Source organism: Copidosoma floridanum, unplaced genomic scaffold, assembly GCF_036245765.1.
Source record: "Copidosoma floridanum isolate Cflo_tuat_1 unplaced genomic scaffold, Cflo_Japanese_pri ptg000033l, whole genome shotgun sequence".
Classification (NCBI taxonomy): domain Eukaryota; kingdom Metazoa; phylum Arthropoda; class Insecta; order Hymenoptera; family Encyrtidae; genus Copidosoma; species Copidosoma floridanum.
The window spans coordinates 5,799,717-5,826,650 of record NW_028321910.1 but is presented as its reverse complement, the minus strand read 5'-3'; the positions used below and the strand labels follow the sequence as shown (position 1 = coordinate 5,826,650).

Here is a 26,934-nt window from a genome sequence, read left to right as displayed (position 1 = left end):
TAACTGGCACTAAAAAAATTGATATATTAGATAGTAAACATAAGTAAAATGTATACTATAATGAAATTACTAGTTAACAAATTGATTCAAATTTATTGCAAAATAAAATATTTAGCGGGTATCATGGCAGGAGTGTGAGGTGCAAATATAAATATTTGGCGTGGGGGTATAAGTGCTTCTCATAACGAATACACCCTATAAACTTATTAAAAAAAACAAGCAAATTGTTCCTTACTTGGCAGTGTGGTTGGAAAGGTCAAGATATCGTGACAGAGGGGGGTTGAAATAACCAGCCAAGAAAACTGTTACATCAAATAGAGAAACATATATGCGTGTATATAATGACAGTTACGAGAGCTTAGAATTTTTAATAATTTACCAATACAAACAGTGCATTTTTCACTAAACACTAATAGTATGTTTTTCGCGAACAATTTCCTCTGATTTATATAAGAAAAATTATTATCAATAAAAATTATACCTGTGGATTTTATTTTTTATAATGATATTGCAAATAAGTGTTAAGCTGCAAAGTGCAGAAAAAGAATAGGAAGTCGAAAAATACTGTTATACATTTTTTTATAGGAAACAAGTACAAACCCATGATTTGTGCACTTCTTACGCAAGGATCTTGTGTTGAAAAGCCTTGGGTTATAGTTTCAAGCAGTCATTATTTAACATCTTCCTTATTCTTGATAAAAATGACTGGAGTTTTGAATGCAGGTTATTTTTACGCCCTTTATTCTTCTTGATTAACTAATCACACATTACATCTATAAACTCTACACTGGATTCACATAAATTTAAACTAATTCATATAAATTTAAACTAATACATGCGACTTGACCGTCACTTTATTTAATTTTGTTTTGGTTTTTATTTGTTTTTATATAACTTGTATTTAATTCTGTACCTTTATTTTTAATTCAACTTCTATTAATCATCCATTATTTTTATTTATTAATGAATTTTTCTCTTAATTTCAAATGTAAATCTATTTTTGTCAACTAATTTGTAACTTTTGCGCATTTTATATTATACTCTGTAAAATTAAAATTTGAGACCGAGCGTGGTTATACCACATGGTCTTATAAACGTTACTTGCTTGCTTACTTACTTACTTACTTACTTACTTACTAACTCAATTACTTACTTACTTACTTGTGTACTCACCTGCACGAAAATTTTGCGCAAATCTGACGCAATCAGGAGTGCGCCGAGTCAAGACAAAAAACGCACTCAACTGATCGTCAGATTTGTGCTTTTCTTGCGCAAGGATTATGTGCACTCGCCTGTACGCTAATCTTGCGCAAATCTGCTGCAAGCGGAACTGCCTCAAGTCAGAATGATAACGCACTTGACTGACCATCAGATTTGCGCACTTCTTACGCAATCTTGCGCACTCGCCTGCACGCAAATTTTGCGCAAATCTGCCACAATCAGAAGTGTGTCAAATCAAGATAAATAACACACTCGACTGATCGTCAGACTTGTGCACTTCTTACGCAAGAGTCTTGCTCACCTGTCGTGCATCAGAATTACGTTAGATCTTGGAAGCAGACTAGATGCAGACTTACACAATTTCGCTGTCAATGTAAATCTTGTGCAAGAAGTACGTTAGAATTGCAAAGACTGTGCTACCAGGGGTGCGTAGGTTGGTAATATAACACACTCTTTATCCTGTATTATTATTCTTTCTCGTTCTCGTTGTTTATATGTTAATGAATAAAAAAAAATAATAATAATTTAATATTTGCTTTTTCCTTATCAACAGTATTTACTGATAAACATACGTATTCGTAAACAAACTCTAAATTTAAATAAAAAATGTAAAATAAATACCACCAAGTTTAATAATATATTATTTGATGTTTCACATCTGTCAGGGGTCCTGAGACTCACACCTGGTTTTTTTTAATCATATTCTTTTATTATTATAAAGAACTTTGTTTATTTCATCTTATGCCATTTCAACATTTATTTACAATAACTAATAATTATTATCGTTTTATCTCTTTAGAAAATTTTGAATCTATTTTATAGTACCTGTTGTGTATAAACAGGCAATGTAGAAAAAAAATACTTCCCTTTGGATCAGTGGCTCAACAACACCTTCATTCTTTTTATGTGAGTTTGTAATTTTAACGTCAAAATTTGTTTAAAATATATTCTGTACCATAGCACAAAACTAATGCAGTTGTACAAAAGCCCCTGTAGTTATGAGGAAATGAGATATACCCTTTTTCTTATATTCCCAGAACATAACTTGCATCTGGTTATACGGGAACAATAGACTAGATACTCTTGCAAAATTCGAAGTAAGAATACACGTTTATACTTTTTTGTTTGCGTTTAGGTGTCTTCATTTTTCCAAAAATTCTTTACACATCAAGTTGTCAATGTTTTCATAATCAAGTAAATTGCAATAATTGCTGCACAAATGAGATCGACAGATAGTGGGAGAACTTTATACTCTTCGCCGCTTTTCACAATCTATAGCTGTATTTTGTAGATGTGTGATCGTGACCTCACTAATGCTGTTTCCCGTGTTTCGTGCATGGGACACGCAACCCCATAACTATATTTATTGAATACATGGAATGGCAGTGTTAATAGATTATCTATACTTTAGAAACATCTTCAGTATTAATTTCATTTTTGATGCTCAAAAAGCAAGCTCCAGTTGAGGAATTTTTTATACCACTAAATAAAACACAGAACATCCCATATTGCTTGGTGTGTTTCCAAAGTTTTTCAATCCACTTATCAACAGAATGTAGAGTTTTAGCAACATTGTCTTCTGCTAAATCATCATTATTCAATGTAACATGAAGGAAACTAAGAGCATGCTCTGCTGCCACCTGTGAACACCTCTTTACTAATTCACGATTGCTTTCCGAGATTACAAGACGCACGTGATCCCCAACTTGGAAGTCATTACCATACGTTATTTTCAAGTTCGAATTTTTCATAAATTTAGAATAATTATTCATTACTTCTGTGCATCCAAAAATCCCTGCAGTTTTGCTGTGCCCTGTTTCAGCATTGGTGGTGCGGTTAAAAATTGAAGATCCCACAGTGAAATTACAATTTTCGTATTTTGATTTCATAGTTCTTTTGTCTTTTTTTAACTCAGACATATAAGAGCTAAAATGTGACTTCTCTATTAATATTGAATCACCAAAATCAATACTGTTGGCCAACTTGAGCTGAACCAATTTCAAAGAAGCTGTAGCATCTTCTGCTGAACAGTGTCCAGCTTTATTATTTTGAATATTTTCATTCAAAAACGTCGAGGCAAGTACCTTTAATTTTGTTTTTCGATATCTGTCTCCTGTGACATTAAATATTACGGCTGTATCAATTATATATGGGTGCATCATTTTCAAAGCATTGAAGTCTGAATTAAGGCTCTGTCCAACAATGATTGCGTCAGCAGGAAGAAAAATTCTTATAAAGTCTTGTACATCAGATAATCTTGTTGTGACCTTTTCTAACATATCTTTGGTGATACCACTATAGGGAGTAAGATAATCTGTAATTTTGTTGTCTGGTTTGACAAGAGTATCATAAACTACATTTAATGCTTCATCTACAATAGATATTCTGGTCAGTTCTAGTGAACCCAAAGTTGTCCTACACATCTCACAATCTATACCATACATTTTTGATTCTGAATTTACCTCAGCATATGTGTCTTTAGTCATTACATAATTCTCATACTTTTTAGCAAGACCACCTTTCAGCGGAATAGGATAATTTTCTTCAATAAGTTGATAAGGTGAAAGTATTAACTCAGTCCTTGAAAACTTGTCAGTTGCTGGCAAACGAACATTTTCTTTTGTATCAACATTTGAAGCTACAATGTAAAAAAATTTATGTGACATGTTAAATAGTAATAGTATCCATAAATAAGAATTAAAGGCATTATTTTAGTATCCTGAGGGGTAGGGATGGATTTTTTTTATATATTTCCATATTTAGCTTTTTGATTGTTGTATTGTTTAAATACACATTACTCCTTTGTGCCACAAAACACTAAATATAACCATTTTTATAGAGAAGTAAAGCCAACGTTATACAGCTTACCTGTTTGCAAAGGAAAAATCGCTTTGAAAAGTTTTACTATGTTATGATTCTTTTCCAAAGCTAGTTCTATAGAGCCAAATTTTCTAAGTAACCGAGATTTCTCTATTCCAGTAAGGGGTACAGCAACCAGTTCTTCAATGATCGAGCCACCATACACTGCAGGAGTAATAAGCTCCAACCCATGATCTAACTTGGAAGTGAGGTGTTGAAAAATCGACTGATTGGACACATAGTGATCAAGGGACAGCCCTTCCAAAATGCAGACAATGGTATGCTTGACTTGGTTATACTTCTCAAGTTTGCACCACCTATCAGGCAGATAAGGCGATTTGTTGCCCATAACACAATACAACAGCAAGTGTTGAATATCCTTGAGAAAAATGGGAATGCGGTCCTGAACATTGACGCTTATGTTTGCACATTCACCTACACCTAACAGCCTGAATCGGGGAATTTTAAGGAAATTTTTTTTTTGTCTTCGAAGCTTTTCTTTGAGCGCCTTCAAACTATTTCCGGAAAGTCTTGGTTTTTTCACCTTTAAGTAGGTTGAGAGCGTGTTGTTTTCCATAGTATACGTATTAGCCTTTGAAATAAGTTATAACTTGTGGGCTTGATTTTTTGCAAGGCACAATTTCAACAGAGAAATCTTAATGTGCACATACACTCTGTAAATGGTAAAATTACCAGTGGAATCATAAAAGAAAAAAAGAATGTAGGTATTAATCAACAATACAAGTAATTTCTAACCATTTTCGATCTCAGGAAAATATCTTTTCTGAACTTTTTTTTTCATATGATTTTTTTTTTATTATGAAGAAAGGAAAGATTGTTTATTATTTTATTTTATATATCTTTTTTTTCCGGTGTTGCTTATAAGAGGCTATTCACAGTTAAGTGAGACAGCAAAAACTATAAGGGCCTATACAGCAAGCTGCCGTAACGAAAAACCACAGATATATAAGAAATAGACTGCTCGTTCTCATGTACGGCGCAGAAGCACAAGTAGAAAGAGACGCAACATCGAACATGTATATATGTCTCTCTTGCACGTTGTCAACGGTGGGGGTCAGTAAACTAAGGCCAGCTGATGCAACTCTCCTACAGCGTTGGGTAAGCCGGATTCAATATCGGAACTTTTTCCCTAGACCATACATATAGCTATACGATCTAGGGAAAATGTTCCGTCGAGCAGACAGCACAGCAGTAAAGGGGCATTGCCAAAGACACGCGGAAATTCAAAATTGTAATATTAATGACACAAGTGCCTATCACCCAATGACCCGCGGTGCTAACTGGCCTCTCTATTAAATAATAAAATATTAATTAACAGCACAAGCACCTATCACCTGATGACCGTTTTGCTATTATTTAAAAATACATATCGTTTAATAAAGCGACCAGTCAGTAACCCGGGTCATCGGGTGATAGGCGCTTGTGTTAATAATGTATACTTTATTATTTAATAGAGAGGCTAGTTAGCACCCCGGGTCATTGGGTGATAGGCGCTTGTGTTATTAATATTACAATTTTGAATTACCGCGTGTCTTTGGCAATGCCCCTTCACTGCTGTGCTGTCTGCTCGACGGAACATTCTCCATAGATCGTATAGCTATATATACGATCTAGGGAAAAAATTCCGAGAGTGAATCCGCCTAACCCAACGCTGTTGGCGTTAGCAATCTCTCTACTCAACTCTGGCTTGGTTGCTTGATTTGGACCATGCGTTTAAGCTGGGTTGCCCACTTTGATTTCTAGTTGGGTATCATAAACGTATAAGAAATGTAGACTGCTCATTCTTATGTACGGCGCTGTAGTAAGAGTAGAAAGAGACACAACATTGAACGTGGGTATCTGTCTCTCTCACGCATTGCCAAAGATGGGGTCAGTAAACTAAGGTCAGCTGGGGTCTGACCGGGGCATTTGATGGAGCTATTCACATAGACATTTTTTGCTTATTTCATTGTGAACGTTCATATTGAAAAGGGAACTCCACTGTTCCGCTAAACTCAAATTGAGGGAACAGACTAAACAGACCTATACTGTGTTTTTTGTCAGTCAACATAGTTGCGACCATATAGGCTTTGTTGCCTGATGCAAAAAGAGGTATAGGTCTGTTTAGTCTGCTCACTCAATTTGAGTTTAGCGGAACAGTGGAACCCCCTTTTCAATGTGAACGCTCCGCATGCGCATTATCGTCATTTTCGATTATTTCATAGGGATTATCGAAAAATCTGCTTACTTAAGCGAGATATCGAATGCCCCGATCAGACCCCTGATGCAACCTTCGAACCGTTGGCAACGCAAGAGAGAGACAGATATACACATTCAATATTGTGTCTCTTTCTACTTGTGCTTCAGTGCCGTACACAAGAACGAGCAGTCTATTTTTTATGCCTACATGTTGGGTATTGAGATCGGCCCTTGAGAGCCTTCTCTCGAAACTTTGGAATCACGCCACAACGTGTAAGCATAGAAAAGCTGGTGGCACTGACAGTCATGAGCCTTCTCTTACCGTTTTCGAAACTCACCACTTTACGGAAATTAATCTAGGGCAGTGGTACTAGTGCTATGGGGCCAATCCCAACATGGTTCAAGTTAATTTCTTTTCGGAGCAAACGAAGCTACGAAACGGGCAAGGTGCATGCGTAAACATGGAAATCATATAGCGTTTATTAATCAACTTCAGCTTAGATCAATGGTCAGAAAAGTGCCATTCGTGGCAAAATTAGTATTTATCTTCTACTCGAAAATCGAACATAAGCTGATTCATTTGAAGGTCAATTTACGAGCAAGAGATATACTTTAATCTTGTCGCAAATGGTATTTACTTAGACAAATATTCATTGTCTATCTAGTGTTCTGGGTTGCTGCTGGCTTTTAAAATCGACTGCATGATACTACTTTATTTACAACATTATTATTCTTCTGTATAAAATATGACAGAAAATATTTGGTATTTCTACTACTTAATCATGACAGATTTCTCAATTTCTCAAGTAATCCATCCTGGTGAGAATTGCGGATGGTTGAGGTTTTTGACAACTGGGCCTCAGACCTCAGCTCTTGATTTATTGCGAGATAAGTACACCTGTACTGGAAACTAGTGCTAATAAAAGCTTAGGTGTTAACGCTTGGATGTTTATGCAAAATAATTATGCTTTTTATGTTATGCGTTGAGACCTAAAGTCAAAACTGTAAGCTCTTGAGTCATTTGAGTAACTCAGAAAGAGTAAGAGTGAGTGAAATAAAGGAAAGTGTAATTTTATTAAAGTGATTCAAAGGATTTCTTGTAAGTTAAAAACACTTGGTAAGAACAACAGTGCACACCTTGTCCTGCTTCTTCTTGTTGTCATCACTTGCCATATGAAATATCATCATGAACAGTGTTGTGCTATGGTTGGTCTACTGAAGTCGAATTGATAATGTGTCTGCTTTTTTCATATTTTTCCAACGTATTTCTATGTGTAGTGGGCGTACATGTGCGTATTGGAAACTTGATCTTTAGACAAGTTAAATTTTGTGAACTAGATCAGAAGTCTAACAGAAGTGCTATCCTTTCTTAATCCATTAAGGGTAAGTTATTTATTTGTAGATCTTGTTTGCAAATGCGATTACTTCATTGTTGAATGCATTTTAAGTGGAAAAAAATGTATTTAAAAATCTTAGACAGTTTCTTTATTTCATGTCATTAACTTTGGATAACTCTAAATTGTGTTGTCCTCATGTAGGTCAGTTTTATCAGTTATATTTTATCCAATTAAGTTATGAGGGTAAAAGTGTAGTTTAGCCCACCCTTTGAGAAGTTAGCTGCAGTATGGCGATCAAGTGATGCCATGATAAGAGAGAAAAGATTTTGTGATGTTTCGTCCCGGGAGCACGCCAGGACTCATCAGTAAGGCTGATGACGTGCTCCCTGCCTTAGACACCTATATCGGTGGGGGTACCCTAGCTCAATCTTAAACGCCCTTATATATTAACCAACATGAAAATCCGGGCACTTGCGAGTAGGTTAACTTCAATGGTTGGACCCCTAGCGGATGGTTGGAGAAAGACGGAGAGCAGTAGTGACCATGTGGTAGTGAGGGTCCCCACAGCAGCAATGTCAGTGCTGCCAGTAAAAATAATGGCGGCAAATTCAAAATTGATTCGGTTAAGTATTATAAAACAAACACATCAACCGCGGGAGATTTAAATTATTCCAATACGTTCATAATAATGTGTTTGTTCTGAAAAGAACAGATTGTTTATAAAAATATGCTGTTCATTTTGAAGAGACTTCAGGTGTTGTAGTAGATGAATAGATGGAAGCAACATCTCGCATGTATGCATCAAAGATACATGGTTCATCTGCTCTCATACGAAGATACATAAACTGCGCTAAGTAAGAATCAAAATGATTATTGCTCCTATCAGCTGCAGGAAATGTCCTCTTGACATCAGTGCACATACCTTCGATCGTATTCGTGCAAGCGTTCGTCTGTTTATCTTTGAATGTTACCGAATGATTCACTGACAATTGTTGATACCCTCCTTTTTCCAATTGATCATACGACTTCCAACAGTCGCCCATGATTGTCGTTCCAGGTCGAATATACTTTTTGATAAGAGGTACCAATGTATCAGCAGATCTATCAGCAACAGTCAAGAGAAAGCATTGATTGCTGCCTCTTTCCATCCACCAAACACCTACTGATCTTCAACACGCTTGCCTCGATTATATTTGCGTTTACCGAACTTAGACGCTTGGCTTATTCATCGGACATTTATATACACTAAGGTGTTTAATGCTCCTCTTTACAACTTTTTTTTATAAGTCTCCTTTGTTACTGTTGCCAACAAATAATGAGTGTTAACACACTGTGACAAGTAAAAAAGGAAGAAAAGAAAATAACCCTTGGATATTCCATGGTTATTCTTATCATGTAAAAAACAAGGACAAGAAGTAACGTAAGTTAGTCTGCCTTAAGCATTTATTTAAGTATATATTTTTTGTCATATTTTGACTTAACATTTTCAGTTGTCATTAACCAAACACAAAAAAATTTAAAAATTTATGTCTCTTCAGTTTGTATATTCATTGCATAAACAATTTTATTATTCAGCTGTGCGAAATTATTGCAGGTATTTACGTTGTATCAAAAAAGATTGTAAGGCATATGGTAATTATATGAATAATATTTACATACCAACAGTGAAAAAGCGTAATCATGCATCTGAACTAATGAAGGCTAAAAAAACAAGCATTTCATCGAGAAATGAAAAAAAAATAGTACGATTCGTCTTATCTACCCAAAGCAAGTATACAATACTGCCTCAATTAGGTAAGAACTTCATTAAATAAATATATAAAAGGGTTCATAAATACATACTGAAATTTAGAATTGCTATCAGTCACAGGTCAGTTAGTTATTACGCATGCGTACGATAAACAGCGTCGCTATAATTTCGTTTGTTTACCAGTCCAAAATAATATATGGGTATTTTGTAGAAGTACAGATACTTTATCAAATTTTTTGTTGCAATAAATACGCAATTTTTAAACCACGTTCTCGGGAACGAATTTTATTTAAGGTTTGAACTGTATACTCCTTTTATTACTTAAATTTTTCTCTTGAGAATAAATTTTGCATTTTCAAAGTATATAAAGCATAAGCCTAACTTTTTGAATGTTATGGTGTTGTCCTATAATGAAAGTAGAGATTTACGAAATACAAAGATTAATCTTGGTATTACATCTTTTCTCGATTTTCGAAATAGTAGTCGCAACAAGATATTATTCTAAATTTCTAGACAATACCAAAACAAAGTCCTCAAAAACACGGGTTTTATATTCAACTTTTGTTTACTTTTAAATTCATTTGCCATCTAACGATTGTCTATATTTAATCTATCCAATAATATATACTTTTCCGCTGCAAATTTGAATATCTTTCTTTTTAATTAAACCGTTTTCTTTTGTGTTCAGAACTTGAATCGCATTGTTTTTCTTGGAAAACTAAAATAGAGCCTTGCATTGGGAATCGTTAAACCAAGTTGTTGTCGTAAGAGGCGGTGCGTACACAAAAAGTTAAGAAAATGTATTGATTTTCATATGTTTTTGTTAACAAGTTGATACGGTCGACTTTCAAAATTACTTAAAACGTAATTATGATGATAGTTTTGACTGGTGGAATGTAAACAAAAGTTATGTTGCAATTAGTTCATTTATGAATGTTGTAATTACTTAATAGAAATCGCCACATCGCTGCCCAAGTATCGTATGCGAAAGTGCGATCTCTTATTCAACGGTTCCTGTGTTAATGTGTACATTTCTAATTTTGAAGTGTTCCATGGCTTACTTTATGGACAGAAGATGTTTATCAATGAAACGTTCAAAATTGTTCCTCGTCTGCAGGGAGCTTACCAACTTATAACGATTATGTTTAAAGTAACAAACGGTGGATTCAAAAAGGTATATTATTGCATTTTGTTGTAGAAAGTTTTATTTTAGTCTACTATCTAATGTAAGCAAGATAAAAATTACGTGCGTCTTAATTGTGGGTCGAAAAAATTACGAATAGTCTTTATGCAGTTACATTGTAGCGTCTTTTAACAAACTTAATTGCAAGCGCTTTCAATCTACCTCGAAATATACATATTTCAATGAAGTAGGACAAAAATTAAAGTTAGTTTTTAATGCTTTTGATAACTTTGAAAGCAGATTTCTTAATTATTTAATGAATAATTTAATATTAGTCAGAAAATACAGTTTTACTATAAGATAAAACTTGAGTCTATTGAAATAATGTAAATGTTCGTATTAGAGTTTTTTGTGTTTACGAAATGTAAACACATTTGACTTGATTTCATAAGATTTGTTTTGTAAATAAGATAAACAATTTGTATACACACTAGAATGTTTAGAAACAGTATAATTTAAAAATTAGCCATTTTTATTTAAAACAGTGAATGCTCATAAATTAAAAATTAGAATATTTATTTAATTTACAAACATTTTTTTATTCATTCAAATAAATATTATTATATAGTATCCAACTAATGAATAATTTATTCGAATACAGAATACTGTTGCTTTGAACAGGTCATTTATTTGAATAAAAAAATAGAATATTGTTAAGAAAATATGTGTTCAACTATACTGTATAACCAAGGGAAAGAGAAATGTCCTTGAGAAATTAAAATTTATTCGCAGCAAAATATTGAATTGGCGTCGTACTTGAATACATAATGAAAATGTTAATTATTTAAGAAAGTCACTATGTTTAAGAAATATAATAACTAATAAGTTTAAATAAATTTAAACAGTTATGTTAAATTGACTAATGGCAAGACTGTACGTCATCTCGTTTAATTAACACTTTTATAAGCAAAAGACTCTTTATTTTAATAATAGTAACAAAATATTTTGTGTATTCAAATACATAAAATGTCAAAATAATGAGAATAAAATAAAATTGAAAACATTTTTGTTCAGTAAAAAATATATTTTGGTACCAGAAAAAATATTATAATATACTATTTCGCTTTACGTTGTGTAATATGTGAGAGAGAAAAAAATTTTATAACTTCAGTATAGTCAATAATTTTTTATGCGAATTAAGCAGTTTTCATCAAAATTTCTAATAAATAAAAAATAATTCAACAATGTGAATTTTTGTAGTGATTAGTACTTCAGTATAAACAGGTAACTACTAAAATATCTCTATTTTTTAATTGAATCATTTCTAAAACAAATCATTAAATAAGGACATAACAATTCGCACATCAAATGACAAAAAAAAAAAAAAAACTAAATCTTGGATATAAAAAATGAAAAGAGTTTAGATCCGAAAAGACTTCAGATTTTCGCATAACTAATAAATATGACATTTACACTCTTGTAGAAGTTATTTGTGTACAAATAATAGTATACAGTAATAATAATAATTACACGATTCATAACACACATTTCTAACGAACAGTTCGTCATTTTTAGTATAAATGTACAAAACAATTAACCATAGTTTATGTAAATAGTCGATTCAGAATTTCTAATTATCCATCTAATAATGCTGTCGAATAAATGTCTATTTCGTTCTAATAAACATTTATCACGTAATAATAGATCTTTTATTCCCCCTACTACAATCATTAATTTTTTTACGACGGTGTTCATTCAAAATTAATAAAAGTTATTCGCTTAAAAAGCAACAAGTTATTGGATACTGAAATACGGTTTTGATTATACTTGAAAAAATCGTGTGCGTGATTCAAAAATTAATTGTTTAAACAAACCAATCTTTTTTCTCAATAAATACTTATCAAATGGTGTTTCACGTTAAGACATATATATATAAAGTATTATATGAATTTCATTACTCCGTTAGTCTTATACTAAATTAATTATGAAAAAGATTCATCAAAAAAAACAAATCAAAATTTTACTAATTACTGGGTTTATTAATAATAATTAAACAGCGGACAGTGGGTGCTCGGGTACCCAAGTAAAAAGTTATACTTCTATAAAATTATATGGCAGATATATTATAATAAAATTAGCAAAAAAACATGGTTATTTTTAAAAAAATGCTATTAACGCAAAAAGAATCTGGGTGGTAGTTAAACGATTTCAGAACAAATCTAAATAGTTTTAGACTCCAAATTGTGTCAGCTAACGGTCCAAAAAAATGGTAATAGTGGCCAAAAATGGTTTTTCGCGTCTAGAAAAAACTGGAGAGTTGGACAAACAGTTACAATGATAAAAAAGATGCGCAACTTCAAGACGAAGAAAATGAGCTCCGGTGGGATAAAATCGGTACTGCCGTTTTCTCGTTATTTGAAAAAAAAGTGCCACGTAGGACCGGTTTTTTTTAAATCTATAACTCGCGATCCTTTCAACATTTAGACTTAAAAATTGAATCCAAGGTATATCTTGTGTCTCTCAACATCCATACTCAATTTCAAGACGATTAATTGTAAACTTTTTGCAAACCGCTGCAAGAAGCAAAAAATAGTCCCTCCGCAAAAAAGTTGGATGTGACTGGTTATTCAACATATTGCCATTTTTCAAATGGCAGTGTACTCGTAGAGAGTAACTCTACAACCTATTTAAATGTCAATCCGTTTTGCATTTCGGAAGTACGTGAAAAATTGATGTCAAAAACCGGCTATTTTCCGTGGATGCGGCAGTGTGGCGAGCCGTCGCTGTAGGCCATGCCCCCTCTCCGCATCATAGCTCCGGGGTTTGCGAGCGGCTTGCTGCGCCGCCGCATCCACGGAAAATAATCGGTTCTTAGCATCAATTTTTTGCGTACTTCCGAAATGTCAAACGAATCAAAATTTTATTAGGTTGTAGAGTAACTCTCTAGGAGGACACTGCCGTTTGAAAAATGGCAATATGTTGAAAAACCAGCTACGTCAAACTTTTTTGCGAACACGGAAAAAAAATCAAGCATCTGTAGCATGAATACCATCCATACATCGACAGTGTGAGAGAAGTATTGGGTTAAACGCATCGGTTCACATAGCAATACTGTGCGATACAGGTATAGACTGTATAAGATGCGCTCAAACGAATGTAGTATGGTCTGCTAGCGTATACACTGTGACACACACGGTCGTAGCGCGTGAAGCCCAAGCGCAAAGTGTTTCGTGTGTACTCATACTGATTTTAAATGAGAGACATGCATGAGATACACAGGCATCTCATGTATTCTTCGTGCCTATCATGGGGTTGGTCTTTTTCACTGTGCTTACTAAGGTATACTTAATCTATTAGAATACACATTACTGTAAATTTAAGGGCTGTCCTATGATAAAATATTACATAAAAAAAAATTTTTTATATATTTATATGGCAGAAAAATCCTAATAATTTGATATAATCAAGACTCAATAATAGACAATTCTTTGGATATAAATACGTAGTTCCAACTTCTACTGATATTAACCGATGTGATTGACATCATTGTACATAATTAGTTAAGTCCATCATTTTAACACTTAGTGGTAACAAAAAATGATTTTTGTATTTACCTAAAGTAATTTTTAAAAATTTTACAAAAACTATGAGGAATATTTCTATTGGCATTTTCATACTGTTTAATCTTTTCGCGCTGGCACAGGTGTTTATTAATTTACCTTTTGCCGTATAACCTTCAAAATTGTAACGTATACTGATGTTGTTTCGGTGATTGTCTCCGCTCTCTCTCTCTCTCTCTCTCTCTCTCTCTCTCTCTCTCTCTCTCTCTCTCTCTCTCTCTCTATATATATATATATATATATATATATATATATATATATAATGCACTCAGCGCAGGGTGTTGACAAATAAAGTTGAGCACAATTCACATGTAGTACACTTGAACAAAATATCAGTAATTAATGATGAACAATCGCCACATTAATTTAGTACTTATTAAGGGGGCTCCTACGACTACTGCTGAGGTCAAAGACAAACAAAAAATAAAGTTTTGTTTTTCAATAAACAAATGTGTCTGAAAATCATTATGATATTTTTAATAACGTATGAAGTGGGAAAAATGATATTTATGTGTGCAGTTTAACTTTGTACGAAAAATTAATTATTGTTTTGACCAGTCTAGTGCATACGAGGGTACACCACCAGACCAGACCACCTGTGTTGGTGTAGTATAGCGATGTAATACATAGGTATATGGTATATACATGTCGTGAACAAGTACGTCTGCTACCCACGTGACCTCCTGACCTCCCGGACACTATTTATTTATTTCCATCACAAATATCTCGCTAAAATGGTCCTTTATCCACAATTTTTAATACAGCATATTACAGAGGAAGACTTTATCTACAAAACGTATATATTCAGTCTGCTGGGACTTTTAATTTAGGTTTATTATAAACGAAAACAAATTGTTTTTCACGCTGCCCCATAGGAACACGTGCTAATAGTTACAACTTTGAGCTCGGATTTCTTAAAATTTTGACCCATTCGAAATATAATTTAAACCACCATTAAATTCAGTAGACTTTTATTTACAAGAAATAATATATCTCTGTTTGGGGACTTTCGTGAAGGAGCCCCCTTAAAGAAATAACTATTACCTTGGTTATTCATCATTATACACATAAAATCACACGAGCATCACACATATCACATCAGTATATCAGCTGTAATGAATGCGTATTGCAGACCACGTATGTTATGTATAGGGTATGCCTATAGCTCCCACTCGAATTCAGCGTGCGTACACGCGAAACACTTTGCGCGTGGGCTTCACGCACTACGCCCGATGTGTGTCATAGTGTATACGCTAGCAGACCATACTATATTACTTTGAGCGCATCTCATACGATCTATACTTGAAATCCAAGCATTGCACACATGAATCGATAGTCATACTAACGCAGTATAGATTCTCATGCTACAGCTGCTTGATTTTATTTTCAGTGAAAGGACCATTTTTTGCTTTTAGCAGCGGTTTGCAAAAAGTTTACAACCGATTGTCTTGAAATTTAGTGTGAATGTTGAGGGACACAAGGTATTCGCTATGCGCCTATGTCAGGTGGCGCCGTTGAGTGAAAGATATTGTCCCTTGCTGAGATCGCCAGAATGTAAAGAGCCTTATAGGAAAATTTTTTAATAAATTTAAAAAAGAGATATTAAGTATGAATTGACCACAAAATATCGGTGATTTGAGTGTGTTATGTCACTGTACAGTTATAAATTTTGATGTGTGTTGTCATGTGTACTACAAGATTTGAAAAAACAAGAACATGAATTGCGACTATGATAACACAGTATATATGAGTGCATATACATGCTTACACTTGTGGAAAGCTTAAAGGCATACAAATAATCCACGAAAACGTAATATAAATGTGCAAAAGTTAACGTAACCTGTCATTAGTATTTACGTTTATTGAACACTGTGTTGTGAGAAATAGATAAATGTAAGCAGTACTTGTGTTTTTCAAGCTCTACATTAGTGCAAGCATGTGTATGCACCCATATGTGCTGTGTTATAACAGTCGCAATTCATGTTTTCATTTTCTCCAATGTTGTAGTACACATGGAAACACCAAACATAACTTATTATTGTACACTAACATAAAACACGCTCAAATCACTGATTTAGTTCGTCAATTCACTCTTGATAATTTTTTTTTAATTTATTTAAAAAAAATTCCTGTAAGGCTGCATGCAATCTGGCGATCTTATCGAGAGACAGTTTCTCTCATTCAACGGTGCCACCTGACATAGGCGCATAGTGAATACCTTGCATTTAAATATTGTAAATGAATTTTATGGCATACTGTCGAAAAGTTAATTCTTGGTCCAAAGTGTGTACAACGTTTCGGTTGTATATTGACAACCCTTTTCAAGCAAGAAGTTAGCTTACCATGTAACCTTATGGAAAAATCACTTAAAACTGCATTTATAACATCTGTATGAACCCCCCTATTTTTTTGTATAAAAGATTACTTTTAGATAAACCTGTTTCTTTTTTAAATAGTTCTACGATTATTATTATTATCTTTTTTTGCTTTCTGAATAACAAAAAAAAAAGATCGAGAATGTGTAAAAGCGTGTATGTAAGCTCATTTATATGAAAAAAATAGTTTCCATCGTTGCTGCATATATTCTCGCTCCTCTCACCTCTCTGAATTTGGAGCTGAACTTTTCCCCTACTAACTATGTGACGAACGTCTTAAGGTGGCTCCTCACTAAATCAAAACACTGGAGTATTAAATGATATTTTAAAGGATGATTCTTGAAGGTGCAAGGAGTCTTTTCCAAAAATTTTAGACCTCGTCACCACCAAAATTGTTGAAAAAAACTAACTGGAAAATAGACTCTGTAACATAGCCTCTTATGGAGGGTCGTCAAATTGGTGGCGCAGGTTGTATGATATCTCAGCAAAGATACTGTAGTTCTTAATAGAAAACTATATAGCAGATAGAAGAAATCAGAATCTTTCCAACGACATTCAGGTACTTGGACATTACCATGGGTTTTATAGGATATTTTGTGAAAATAGTAGATAACTGTGCAAGTCACAGAACAGATGAAAAGTGTGGGGCGTCTGCTACACCGAAGAGCGGTAGCCCGCGTAGTTTGAATTGGTCAGAAAGTTGTACGTAAAATGAATAGGAGTTGTGGGGAATTGTAATTATAATAAAAATAAATGAGACGCTGAACTTAGAAAATAATTTAATGCGGGGCTGACTTATGTACTTTTTTGACTAATAGATGAAATTAATAGAATATATCACGATAAAGTTAGGACACGGTTTTATTTACTCGTCACTAATAAATAACTTGTAGATTTTTTTTGTCTTTGGTCACCCGTGGCTTATTATTAGGTACTTATCGTCAGCTTATTATTATTTACATACAAGGGTTATGTTGTCAGATTTGTATACATACGTCTGCTCGGGTCACTGTATTGTACGATATAGGTCAACGGTGTAGATGTGACTAAACTTTTTTTGAAGGGACTATAGGTACCTATCCATTTTTAGTCAAGAACCTCCACAGCCAATGAAAAGCTGTGTTGCAGTATGCTTACTCTTCTTGTGGGATTTATAGTGAGGAGCCACCTTAAGTTAAAAAATCACCTTAATCACGAAGAAAAAATTGTAAAAGAAGTTAACGCAATAAAAGTCAATTATTGTATTAATACGGTACGAAATTTTTTTTTTTTTTAATCATGAATATAGTAAAAAAATGTTACAAATTGTATAAACAATTATTTATTTATTTTAAAAGTAACAAATTAATGATAAGTAAATAAATGTTTGTTAATACATATGAAAGCTGCTCTGCTAATATATACGAATTTCTAAATTTTTGAAAAAACATGTACCAAAAAATGTATTTCATTAAATAAATGAATTATTTATTTAATTTATAACTAAGCCAAAAGAAGCAATACACAGTAAATAAAAATGTACATTAAGAATAAGTTACTAACCGTAAAGTAAAATGAAGTACAAGAATCTCCCTCGTTGGGCCTACTTATAGCAGAGTGGGTAAGGGCTTCGGCCAGTGCGCAAAGGACGGGGATTCAACTCTACTTAAAAACTTCTTTTTTTTTTTTTTTTTTTTTTTTGTGGAAGTTGGTTAAAAGAAAAAGAAATAAAATTCAAAATGTGTGTTGTAGTGTGGTATAATGAGGTTGTGCAGTGTGGTGTGGTGGCGTTATGTAGTGTAAGGGGACCGGGAGTACGTCAAGAGGATTGGGGCGAAGGGGGATAATTAAGCAAAATCCACTTCCGTTCCACTTTTTCTCAAGGTCACCCATCTGAAATCGTTCATTTACTCTGTAGGGCAGAACGTGCCTATAGAAGTATAACTTCAAAAACTTTTTCGTTGTTTCATAATTTTTCTAGAGTAAGAAATGAATTGTGAAACAAAGCAACAGTTTTTAATTATTATTAATAAACCCAGTCAGTAAAAACATTCTGATTTAAAATGTTTAACCAACCTCCCAGTGAGAACTCAGTTGATCTAAAATAACAAATATTGAATAACAATTTTAGACATTACCAGTATTTTCTAGTATCGATAGCCACAAAACAGAAACTACGTTCAAAAAATTATTTTTTTTCATTCAACAAATCTTTCCTGCATTTCCGCCTAACGAATGTAGCTGTGACTTCGAAGTAGCCATTAGAAACGCAACTGAGGGATTTTTCTGGGCATAGTTATCAGATGCTGCTATTTCCAATACGTGCAAGTATGATAATAATTAATGTTTTAAAATATAATACTATAGTACTGTAATTTGATCTTTAAAGAAACGTCATACCATGTACTTCGTCACTAGTATAAGAGGAAAAATAACCTCGTATACGTATTCCATAAAATTAACTAGAAACAACAAGAAGCTTGTTTTTGCATTTTGCAAAGTATATGTGAGCGAACCCTTTGAAAGGCCTGCCGCACAAAGACTGGCATAATGCTTTGTTATCTTCTTTGTCACGTGATCGTTATTCTTTTTCTACACTTATTAGAGATAACATCTTATTCTTGTATCATATTAAAAATTCACAATTTTCCATGATTTTGTTCACTCCAGTAAATATAATTATTTAAGAGTACATTTTTTCTTGGCAAAATAGAAAGTGTGCATTAGGCAAGATTACACTATATACAGAGATGATAAGAACAACCTCCAGGTAGAACATTTGTTCTAGCAATTAAATGATTAAACCAACAAGTTTAAACGTTTTTTAGAAGCAACCACAAAAAAATATAGCCCTCGGCCATTACAAAATTATTAAAGCTGTAAGAAAAGTATGTAGAAAAAATTTATAAAATAATGTGTAAACTATTTTTAAGAATGTGTGCATTTTTGTATAAATTGCCGATAGTGACTCGTGTTTTTTTATTCTTTCTACGATGTCATACAGATGTAGTGCTTATTTAAGTCTTAGTTTAGTTTTTATTTCATTTCGGTTAGAACATTTCATTGACACAAGCAGCTTAGCTACACGCATCCGAAATGGACGTATTTTTTTAGAAAATTGACTAAAATTGACTTATCACCCATATGTATATAATCAGTCATATCTCAAAATACCATTGACCAAAAAAATTCAACTTCAACTTGTGTGCATTGTTATGAAGTTACTATCGTTCACTTGAAGAAAATTTGTTATTAATTATTTCTTAAGTTCAATTGTTGATTACCGTCGACAAAAAAAATGGATTATTTTGATTATACATCTTAACTATTCAAGGACTTCCGTCAATGTTACAAAGTTAATTTTTTGGTTTTCCATCCTTTTTCAAAATTAAAAAATTGAAAAAAACACCTAATTTCCGCAAGAGAAAAAAATTTATAATATGCATTCAACCAAAAAAATTTTAAAAATTCTCGACAAACTTCTATGGAACAAATCTTTTTTTTTTTTTTTGTAACAAAGTTTTTCTCAAACTAACTAAAACATAATTTAGTGTTTCAATTACAGTGCTTGGAAAATATTAAGTACAAGATGTAGATAAAAAAGTTTTGTGCCCAAAAAATGGGCAGCTGTTTTTTCTTTAAAACAATTTTTATGAACATAAATGTTTCATAATATTCGTACTTACGCTAAAGTATAATTCATAAGATTTGTAGGCCTTGTAAAAAAAGCTAACAAGTTAGAATAACTACTGTTCAACATGAGTCTGAAATTTCGAGCGCTCACCCAAGTTATTTTCGAAAATGTAAGAATACCCTACTTACCAGAAACTAAGCTTTGCTAATGACTAGAAATGACTTTATAATAATAACTATAACTAAAATAATAAATTTTTACGAAAAATAAAAAGGAAAAACCATTATAACCAATTTCACTGGGACTTCAGGAGAAAAGAACAGGTTTTCAGTAAAATACGTTCAGTGACCGAAACGTATGAGCTTTACCCCAGTAGTTTTTTAATTTTTTAAAAAATTTTTTAGTAGCGATCTAACAGTATAATTCTTCAAAATTTTCTAACAGTGGAAGTATTATAAATAACAGCAGAAACACCAGCGTTCGTCATAAAAAATCGAAATTTTTTATGAACTTCTGATGTCAAATCGCTGTTCTTTGATTTTCCCCCGCCAACATTTTCCATACTCTTTAATTTTAAAGCACAGAATATGCTCCTCAAGTTTGGAAATGATCCGAGTTGAGGAAAAATTTTGGCACTCAAGAAATGCACCGTAGATCTGCAAAAATTAGTCGATATTTTCGAAGCTGCGCGTAAAAATCGGGCAATAACCGTTTTACCCCGGCCTTTTTTGATTGTACAGCAATTCTGTGATATGGAAAACAAATTGAGGTTATTCCGAGACGGTTTGACTAAGGGAAAATTTATAAAGGTGCTGCGGAGCAGCGACACTTTTCAACGAAAATTGCGATATTCCGTGAACATTCGATCTTTCATCGGTATTATTCGATTTTTCCCCGACGATATTTTTAACACTCTTTAATTTTGAAGCACAGAATATGCTCCTGAAGTTTAGAAATGATTCGAGTTAAGGAAAAATTTTGGCACTCAAGAAATTCACGGTAGATCTGCAAAAATTAGTCGATATTTTCGAAGCTGCGCGTAAAAATATTTTTTGGGTTTTGGGACGCTGTGATGCTTGCAAACGAATGTCGCGATATCCAGTATGCATTGATTGGCCTGGCCCACTAATTTGCCATTTGTTTAGCATTTGGTGTATACATCGTACGTTTTTAATGATTGTTAATGTTGGGAATTGAGAAAAATTTGTAATCCTTCGCAGGATCATTAATAACTTAATTAACTAAATCACATTTTATACATTATTCCGATGAGCTTAGTACGAAAAATACAAATGGCGTAGAAATGAGTTTTTATTTACAAATACAGGAGAAAAAAATTTTATTATGCATATAAAATAACAAAGTAAGATGAATCTATTTTCTTTATAAATATGTTAAACTTTAGAAATTAGACTGTTTGTATTTCTTGCACAGTCTGCAAATAAAATTCTCGAGGTCCTCAATGTACGAATCGATTGTTTCAACTTCGCTGTCTTTATTACTGTTTTCAGTGTACGATGTATGAATGTATCTGTTACACTCCAAGCATTTTATTTTATTACTTTCAAGTACACGAAAGCAATGCAGACAATAATTTTCTAGATTTTTTGATTTTAATAACAAATTTTGGGCCACAGTTTGACGAAATGCTGCAGGATCGAAGTCTTCTTTAAATCCTGTGTTTGAGCCAATACATTGTGCATAGTACATCACATACATTCTGCAACTGTGCACGTCACGTGGTGCTTGCAGGGATAAACATTTATTTACATTTTCGATTTTCCACTGATTTTTACGATATTTGTAGAAGCTTGATGTTTTTGTAGCTTTTTTACAAAAGCAGTAATTGCTTCTTTTAATCTTTTTTCGTCACTAGTATGTCCATATGGATCAAATACAGTTAACGTTGTATTTTCCAGATGTACCATTAACAAATACCAATGAGAAAAATATAAATACGGCATAAAGATAATTTTTTCTAAATTTTTTTCGGTTTTTAATATTAATTTTTTTTAAGCGTTTATCAGTCGTTGCTCAGAAAAATCACCAATAAATGTTCGTATATCATCGGTACATATAAATGTGCACTGATCCCATTCGTCTATATTTGAACATATATAGGCATCAATTACCTGTCCATCTACCCATTTAGGATCTTTTAAACTACTGAATTTGCGGGCGGTGAGATAACATTTTTCTTGACTCAAAGATTTTTTCGAACTATAGCAACTCACTGCTAAGTGCCCAGATTTAGATATCCAATAATAATTTAGGTTTTGCACTACTCCATTAAAGTATTTTTCCATTTTATCACTACGATTGTCACTGTTTGGTACATCAACAATTTTATGTAACTCAACTATTTTTTTTTATTTTTTAAGTCATTTACAGATAGGCCACTTTACGACTACTATTTTTGTTGTATTTTTTTAAAATTGTTTTCGCTATTGTGTTATTGCTGATGCTTTTTTGGTATTTATTTGAGGGCAAGTTTTCCGGAGTCTTTTTCGTCGATTTATTTATTTTTTTATTCTCGCACTTTGAGATCTTATCTTCATTATCACTCATTTTATTTATAATCTTGTTGATTTCCGTTAATTTATCATGACCTTTTTTCCTATTATATTCTCCTTTACCTTTACCCCACTTTTCTTCAGTGTAAGAATCAGGGTGTGCTTCTGGATAATTTGACGTATGCTGCTTTTTACTGCCTTTCAAGCTTACTTTTAATTCCAATTTAGACATAATCTGTTTGCGATTATTTTCGAATTGTCTCACTCTATCAGCCAGCGACGAATTCCTGTTTCCTTGAAAAACTTGCTCTTTGTTTACTTTATGTTGACTTTCTACAAAAGCATTGCTTATTCTACTTGTTCTACTTATTCTACTACTCCAATCCCATGAATGGACGGCCACGACCAATCTATAGTAACAGCTGACACAATTGGCCAACGATTAACTGTTTGTATAACAAATGCTTTATAGATATTTAATACAGTTTTTACGCTACATACTGTATGATCAGATGTAAACCATCGAACAACTTCCAATATCTCATATTTGTACTTAGTGAGGATGGTATAATAATAAATTTGTTTTTCTTGTAAACCTTGTGGTGTTCTCACAATAGAGCCGGTCGCATCTATGTGTAAAATAACTTTATTTTCTCTACATACTAGTCTGAGATCTTCTTCTGTAAACATAAGTACGCATATAGGTAAACTTATATATCTAATAAACGGATCGGCCATAAGTTGTTGATTGAAATACAATTGCATCAGGTCAGCCAAGTCTATTGATTTTAAAGATAAGCGATTTTTTTTAGCATCTTCTGATTTTATCTTATGTAATGTATCTTGTCTCACTAGGTCTTGCATATGTCCATCTTGAACTAATTCGACGCAAATGTCTTTTTCTATTTCAGCTAAAAGGTTGGCAGTACTTCCATATCGTAATTTTTCTGCCAAAGTTATCCTCCGTTGACCACGAACTTGCTCAAATACTAGATCTGCTTCAATAGTACTGTGAACATACTGTAAGCCCTCTTTATCACTGGAAATTAGCATAGTCGCAGTATTTGAGTTGACGTCGTAAATTCGGAATCGGAACCACTGATTATGTTCGGCAGATCTACATTCAGCGTAACAAACGATATCGTCTTCGTTATACCGAACTTTACCTCCGAATCCCAACGTGCAGGTACAGTGCCAAGATAATGACATAATCTTTTTTACCGCAAATTTTACCGTGTAAGGTGCACACTCTACTTCAAAAAATTTAAAATATGCTGATGGGTACCTGACGCGAGCAACATCAAATTTGTACTTGATATTTCTCTTTACAGATCTCTCTTCGGATGAGACCTCTGCAGAATCGTTTTCTACATCAACGTCAATGTCATCAACATTCTCCATACTTTCATTAACATCATCTTCGTCGTCAATGTTGATATCAAGATCATCATCCTTCTCTTCAACGGTTTTAATACTACTGGTACAACTATTAGCTTCAACGTCGCTATCACAGTCAATATCGCTATCATAATCATTAATACTATCATCACTTTGGCCTCGACTAGATTTACTAAATTTCGTAAGATTTTGCTTACTAACTTCTGCATCATTACATTCACCATTACTCAAAACATTACTTTTACCGTTGACTAGAATAGTACCAGTTATATCACATCGATTATCATTATCCATACTTATCTCGCTTAAGATGTCACAATGACCATTCAGCTCGTTTCCAGTGAATAGCATGTGACACGTTATAATATGATTATCACCGTCATATCTTATAGGGTAAACTGACGAGTTACCATTTACTTTTATAACAATATTTACGGACTTGCTCTTCAATAAAACAAAATTCACTACTTCAAACATCGTGCCAAATTCTGAATCCCGATTCATAATCGTTTTGTACATCCCAGAATTTTCGTACGCATGCAGGCACGTTGTGGACTCGAGTCTATTTTTACACTTATCCCAGTATTTGACGGCATAGTTAACAAGTTCCTGTCGAACTTCAGTATAACGGTTTTCGTTTCCATGTAAAAAATAAGAGAGGCATCGAAATAAACAGTTGCCATCTCTTTCAATACTTATTACTCGATAATGCTTGTCGTGTACAATAATGTAGCTAGAATCTTTTTTATATGCACAATCTCTATCTATCTGTTTTTGCAAAAAATTTTGGCGTCGATCATCGTGTACACGTGGCAATGTGTTTTTTTTGACACATTAAGATTAGAGTCACATTTATTTTCTTGTTTACTTGTTACTTGTCCGTCTTTCGAAACATACGGTCTATCTTGCTCTGCGTATGTCTGCTCGCAAGTATGATTCTTTTGATTTCCAAATACATTCTGTTTATTCTTTGCAATAAGTAATCGTTCAAGTTCTTTTTTCATTTTTGAGTCTTTTTCATTCCACATGTATCTTATCTCATCTCTGAATAACTTATTGCATTTTTTTTACAAACCCCTGCAATCTATTAAAATATATTTATTTTAATCAAAAAGACAGTTAAAAATATAAATTTCTCATTTTTTTTTCTACTTTTATTTATATCATAGCTAAAACTGTTATGTAATGCGAGACGTAAAGATGACTACGAGTTAATTGTAAGTAGATCAAAAACAGAAAGAAAAAAAAAAAAGAAGAAAGTACATGCTATGACAAAAAAGAAGCATATAAATCCATTGTGCACTTGTGTAAAAGTGAGAAATAGTATTCGGGTTTACGTGCAAGAGCATACTTGCAACAAGATATTAATCAATCCTGCAACAAGTGCGCACATATTTAGAAAAAAAAAGAAATTAACATGATTTCGTACTTTTCCCTGAAATATGATAATTTACATAATAATAACTATTAAAAATGAACATTCCACTAGTTGCATCTGAGAATGAAAAGGAAAAAATATCGAAAAATACAATTACTATCTACTTTTTTTTTTTAATTCTCCGAGTATGAAATTAAAAAGGTATCGGAAAAAATAACTATCATTACTAATTTTTTTAATTTTCCGAGTACGAAAAGGAAAAGGTATTGAAGAACACAATTATTATCTACTAATTTTGTAATTTTCATGTAAAAAAAAATAGAGGCGCGTGCGGTAATAATAAAATTCTTAGGACTTTTCGTCTCGGCTCTAAATTACTTTATGCAAACATAGATTGTTTACGCTATACCCATACTTTTAGAAAAACCATATTTTCCTCTTCTTGTAGAAATATTTATCACCGAATGAATACCAAGGTTCACATGGAAAAAAATTTAGTCTATTCAAATTAACGTTTTTATTTAAATATGCAACAATAAAGAATACTTTTTGGAAGAAAACAATTATTTAATTAAATCTGTTAAAAACAACGTTAAGCTTCATTATTAATTTGATTTAAATTAATATTAATTAATTTGATTAAATGTTTTTTTTTTTTTTTTTAAACATACTTATTTATTTGAAATTACATTTACATCCTTTTTTGGTGTAAAATACAATATTTCAAGAGTGATTAATTTTTGGTTATTTGCTGTAGTTGATCTGATTCTTACAATTACTTATTTATTTATTTATTATTATTATTATTATTATTATTATTATTAAATTATTCTTATTTTTAAAAAACAAGTTATTCAAAGGAATTAAAAATGTAATTAATTTTAAGATTATAAGTTATCGAAAATTAACTTTTGATCATCATTTTCATGCATACATCGTTAATTAAAACAGTGAAATTACCTAAGTCGTCAAATACACCGTCTACATCAGATGTACCGTCTACAAATATAAATATAAGGTTCCCATGTGCACGCTGCCTGGCGGTGAACAGGAGCAGCTATACGATAGAGGTATAGCGTTTCCCATTCCATATGCCTAACTTGTCTGTTCTATTCGGCTCTCATCACTTCTTCTCGGTACAGTGCATGTTAGTGATACACCCATTATTGTTTGATCAATTGTTTGATACTCCCTCATTGACAGCTATTCCGACGAATACGAAAACACTACTTTTTATCGTGTTTACCTTTTTCAGTATAATTAGACGGGGCAACGCAACACAATGCTGCTTGAGAGCGCATTTTTTCTCTCAAGAGAAAGAGAACAACAGTCAACCTATGATACCATATATACTACAGTATGGGATAGTACTGCACTTGGCTGCTGAAAGGTACTGACAGGATTGCTGTAAAACCCGAGATGTAGGAAAGATAACTAATGCGGACAAAAACGTACTGAAACTCTTCACCCCCACCTCCCCTGCATTAAATCAAGTCATTCAAAAGTAAGAAAATTGCCTTTTCACTGGGTAACAGACAGAAAGTAATA

At 32.9% G+C, this 26,934-nt stretch overlaps 2 protein-coding genes across 3 annotated transcripts in view; one reads left to right on the top strand and one right to left on the bottom strand.

Annotated features, from left to right (window-relative positions):
- Positions 1–1,923: 1,923 nt before the first annotated feature.
- Rexo5 (RNA exonuclease 5) lies at positions 1,924–4,941 on the bottom strand. The gene is made up of 3 exons (XM_014360434.2): positions 4,837–4,941; positions 4,090–4,754; positions 1,924–3,859 (listed from the first exon to the last, which is right to left on the bottom strand). The coding sequence occupies exons 2-3, from the start codon at positions 4,655–4,657 to the stop codon at positions 2,622–2,624; spliced, it is 1,806 nt and encodes a 601-aa protein (XP_014215920.2). The 5' UTR covers positions 4,658–4,754; positions 4,837–4,941; the 3' UTR covers positions 1,924–2,621.
- Positions 4,942–6,582: 1,641 nt separating this feature from the next.
- LOC106644772 (protein fem-1 homolog C) overlaps positions 6,583–26,934 on the top strand; it is a 144,307-nt gene continuing 123,955 nt past the window's right edge. Inside the window, exons 1-2 of one of the 2 annotated variants that reach the window (XM_089597562.1) lie at positions 6,583–7,662; positions 23,522–23,796. The gene's annotated coding sequence lies outside the window, so the exon portion shown is untranslated. The remainder of the gene's footprint in view (positions 7,663–23,521; positions 23,797–26,934) is intronic. The other variant, XM_014360437.2, reaches the window with a different exon arrangement.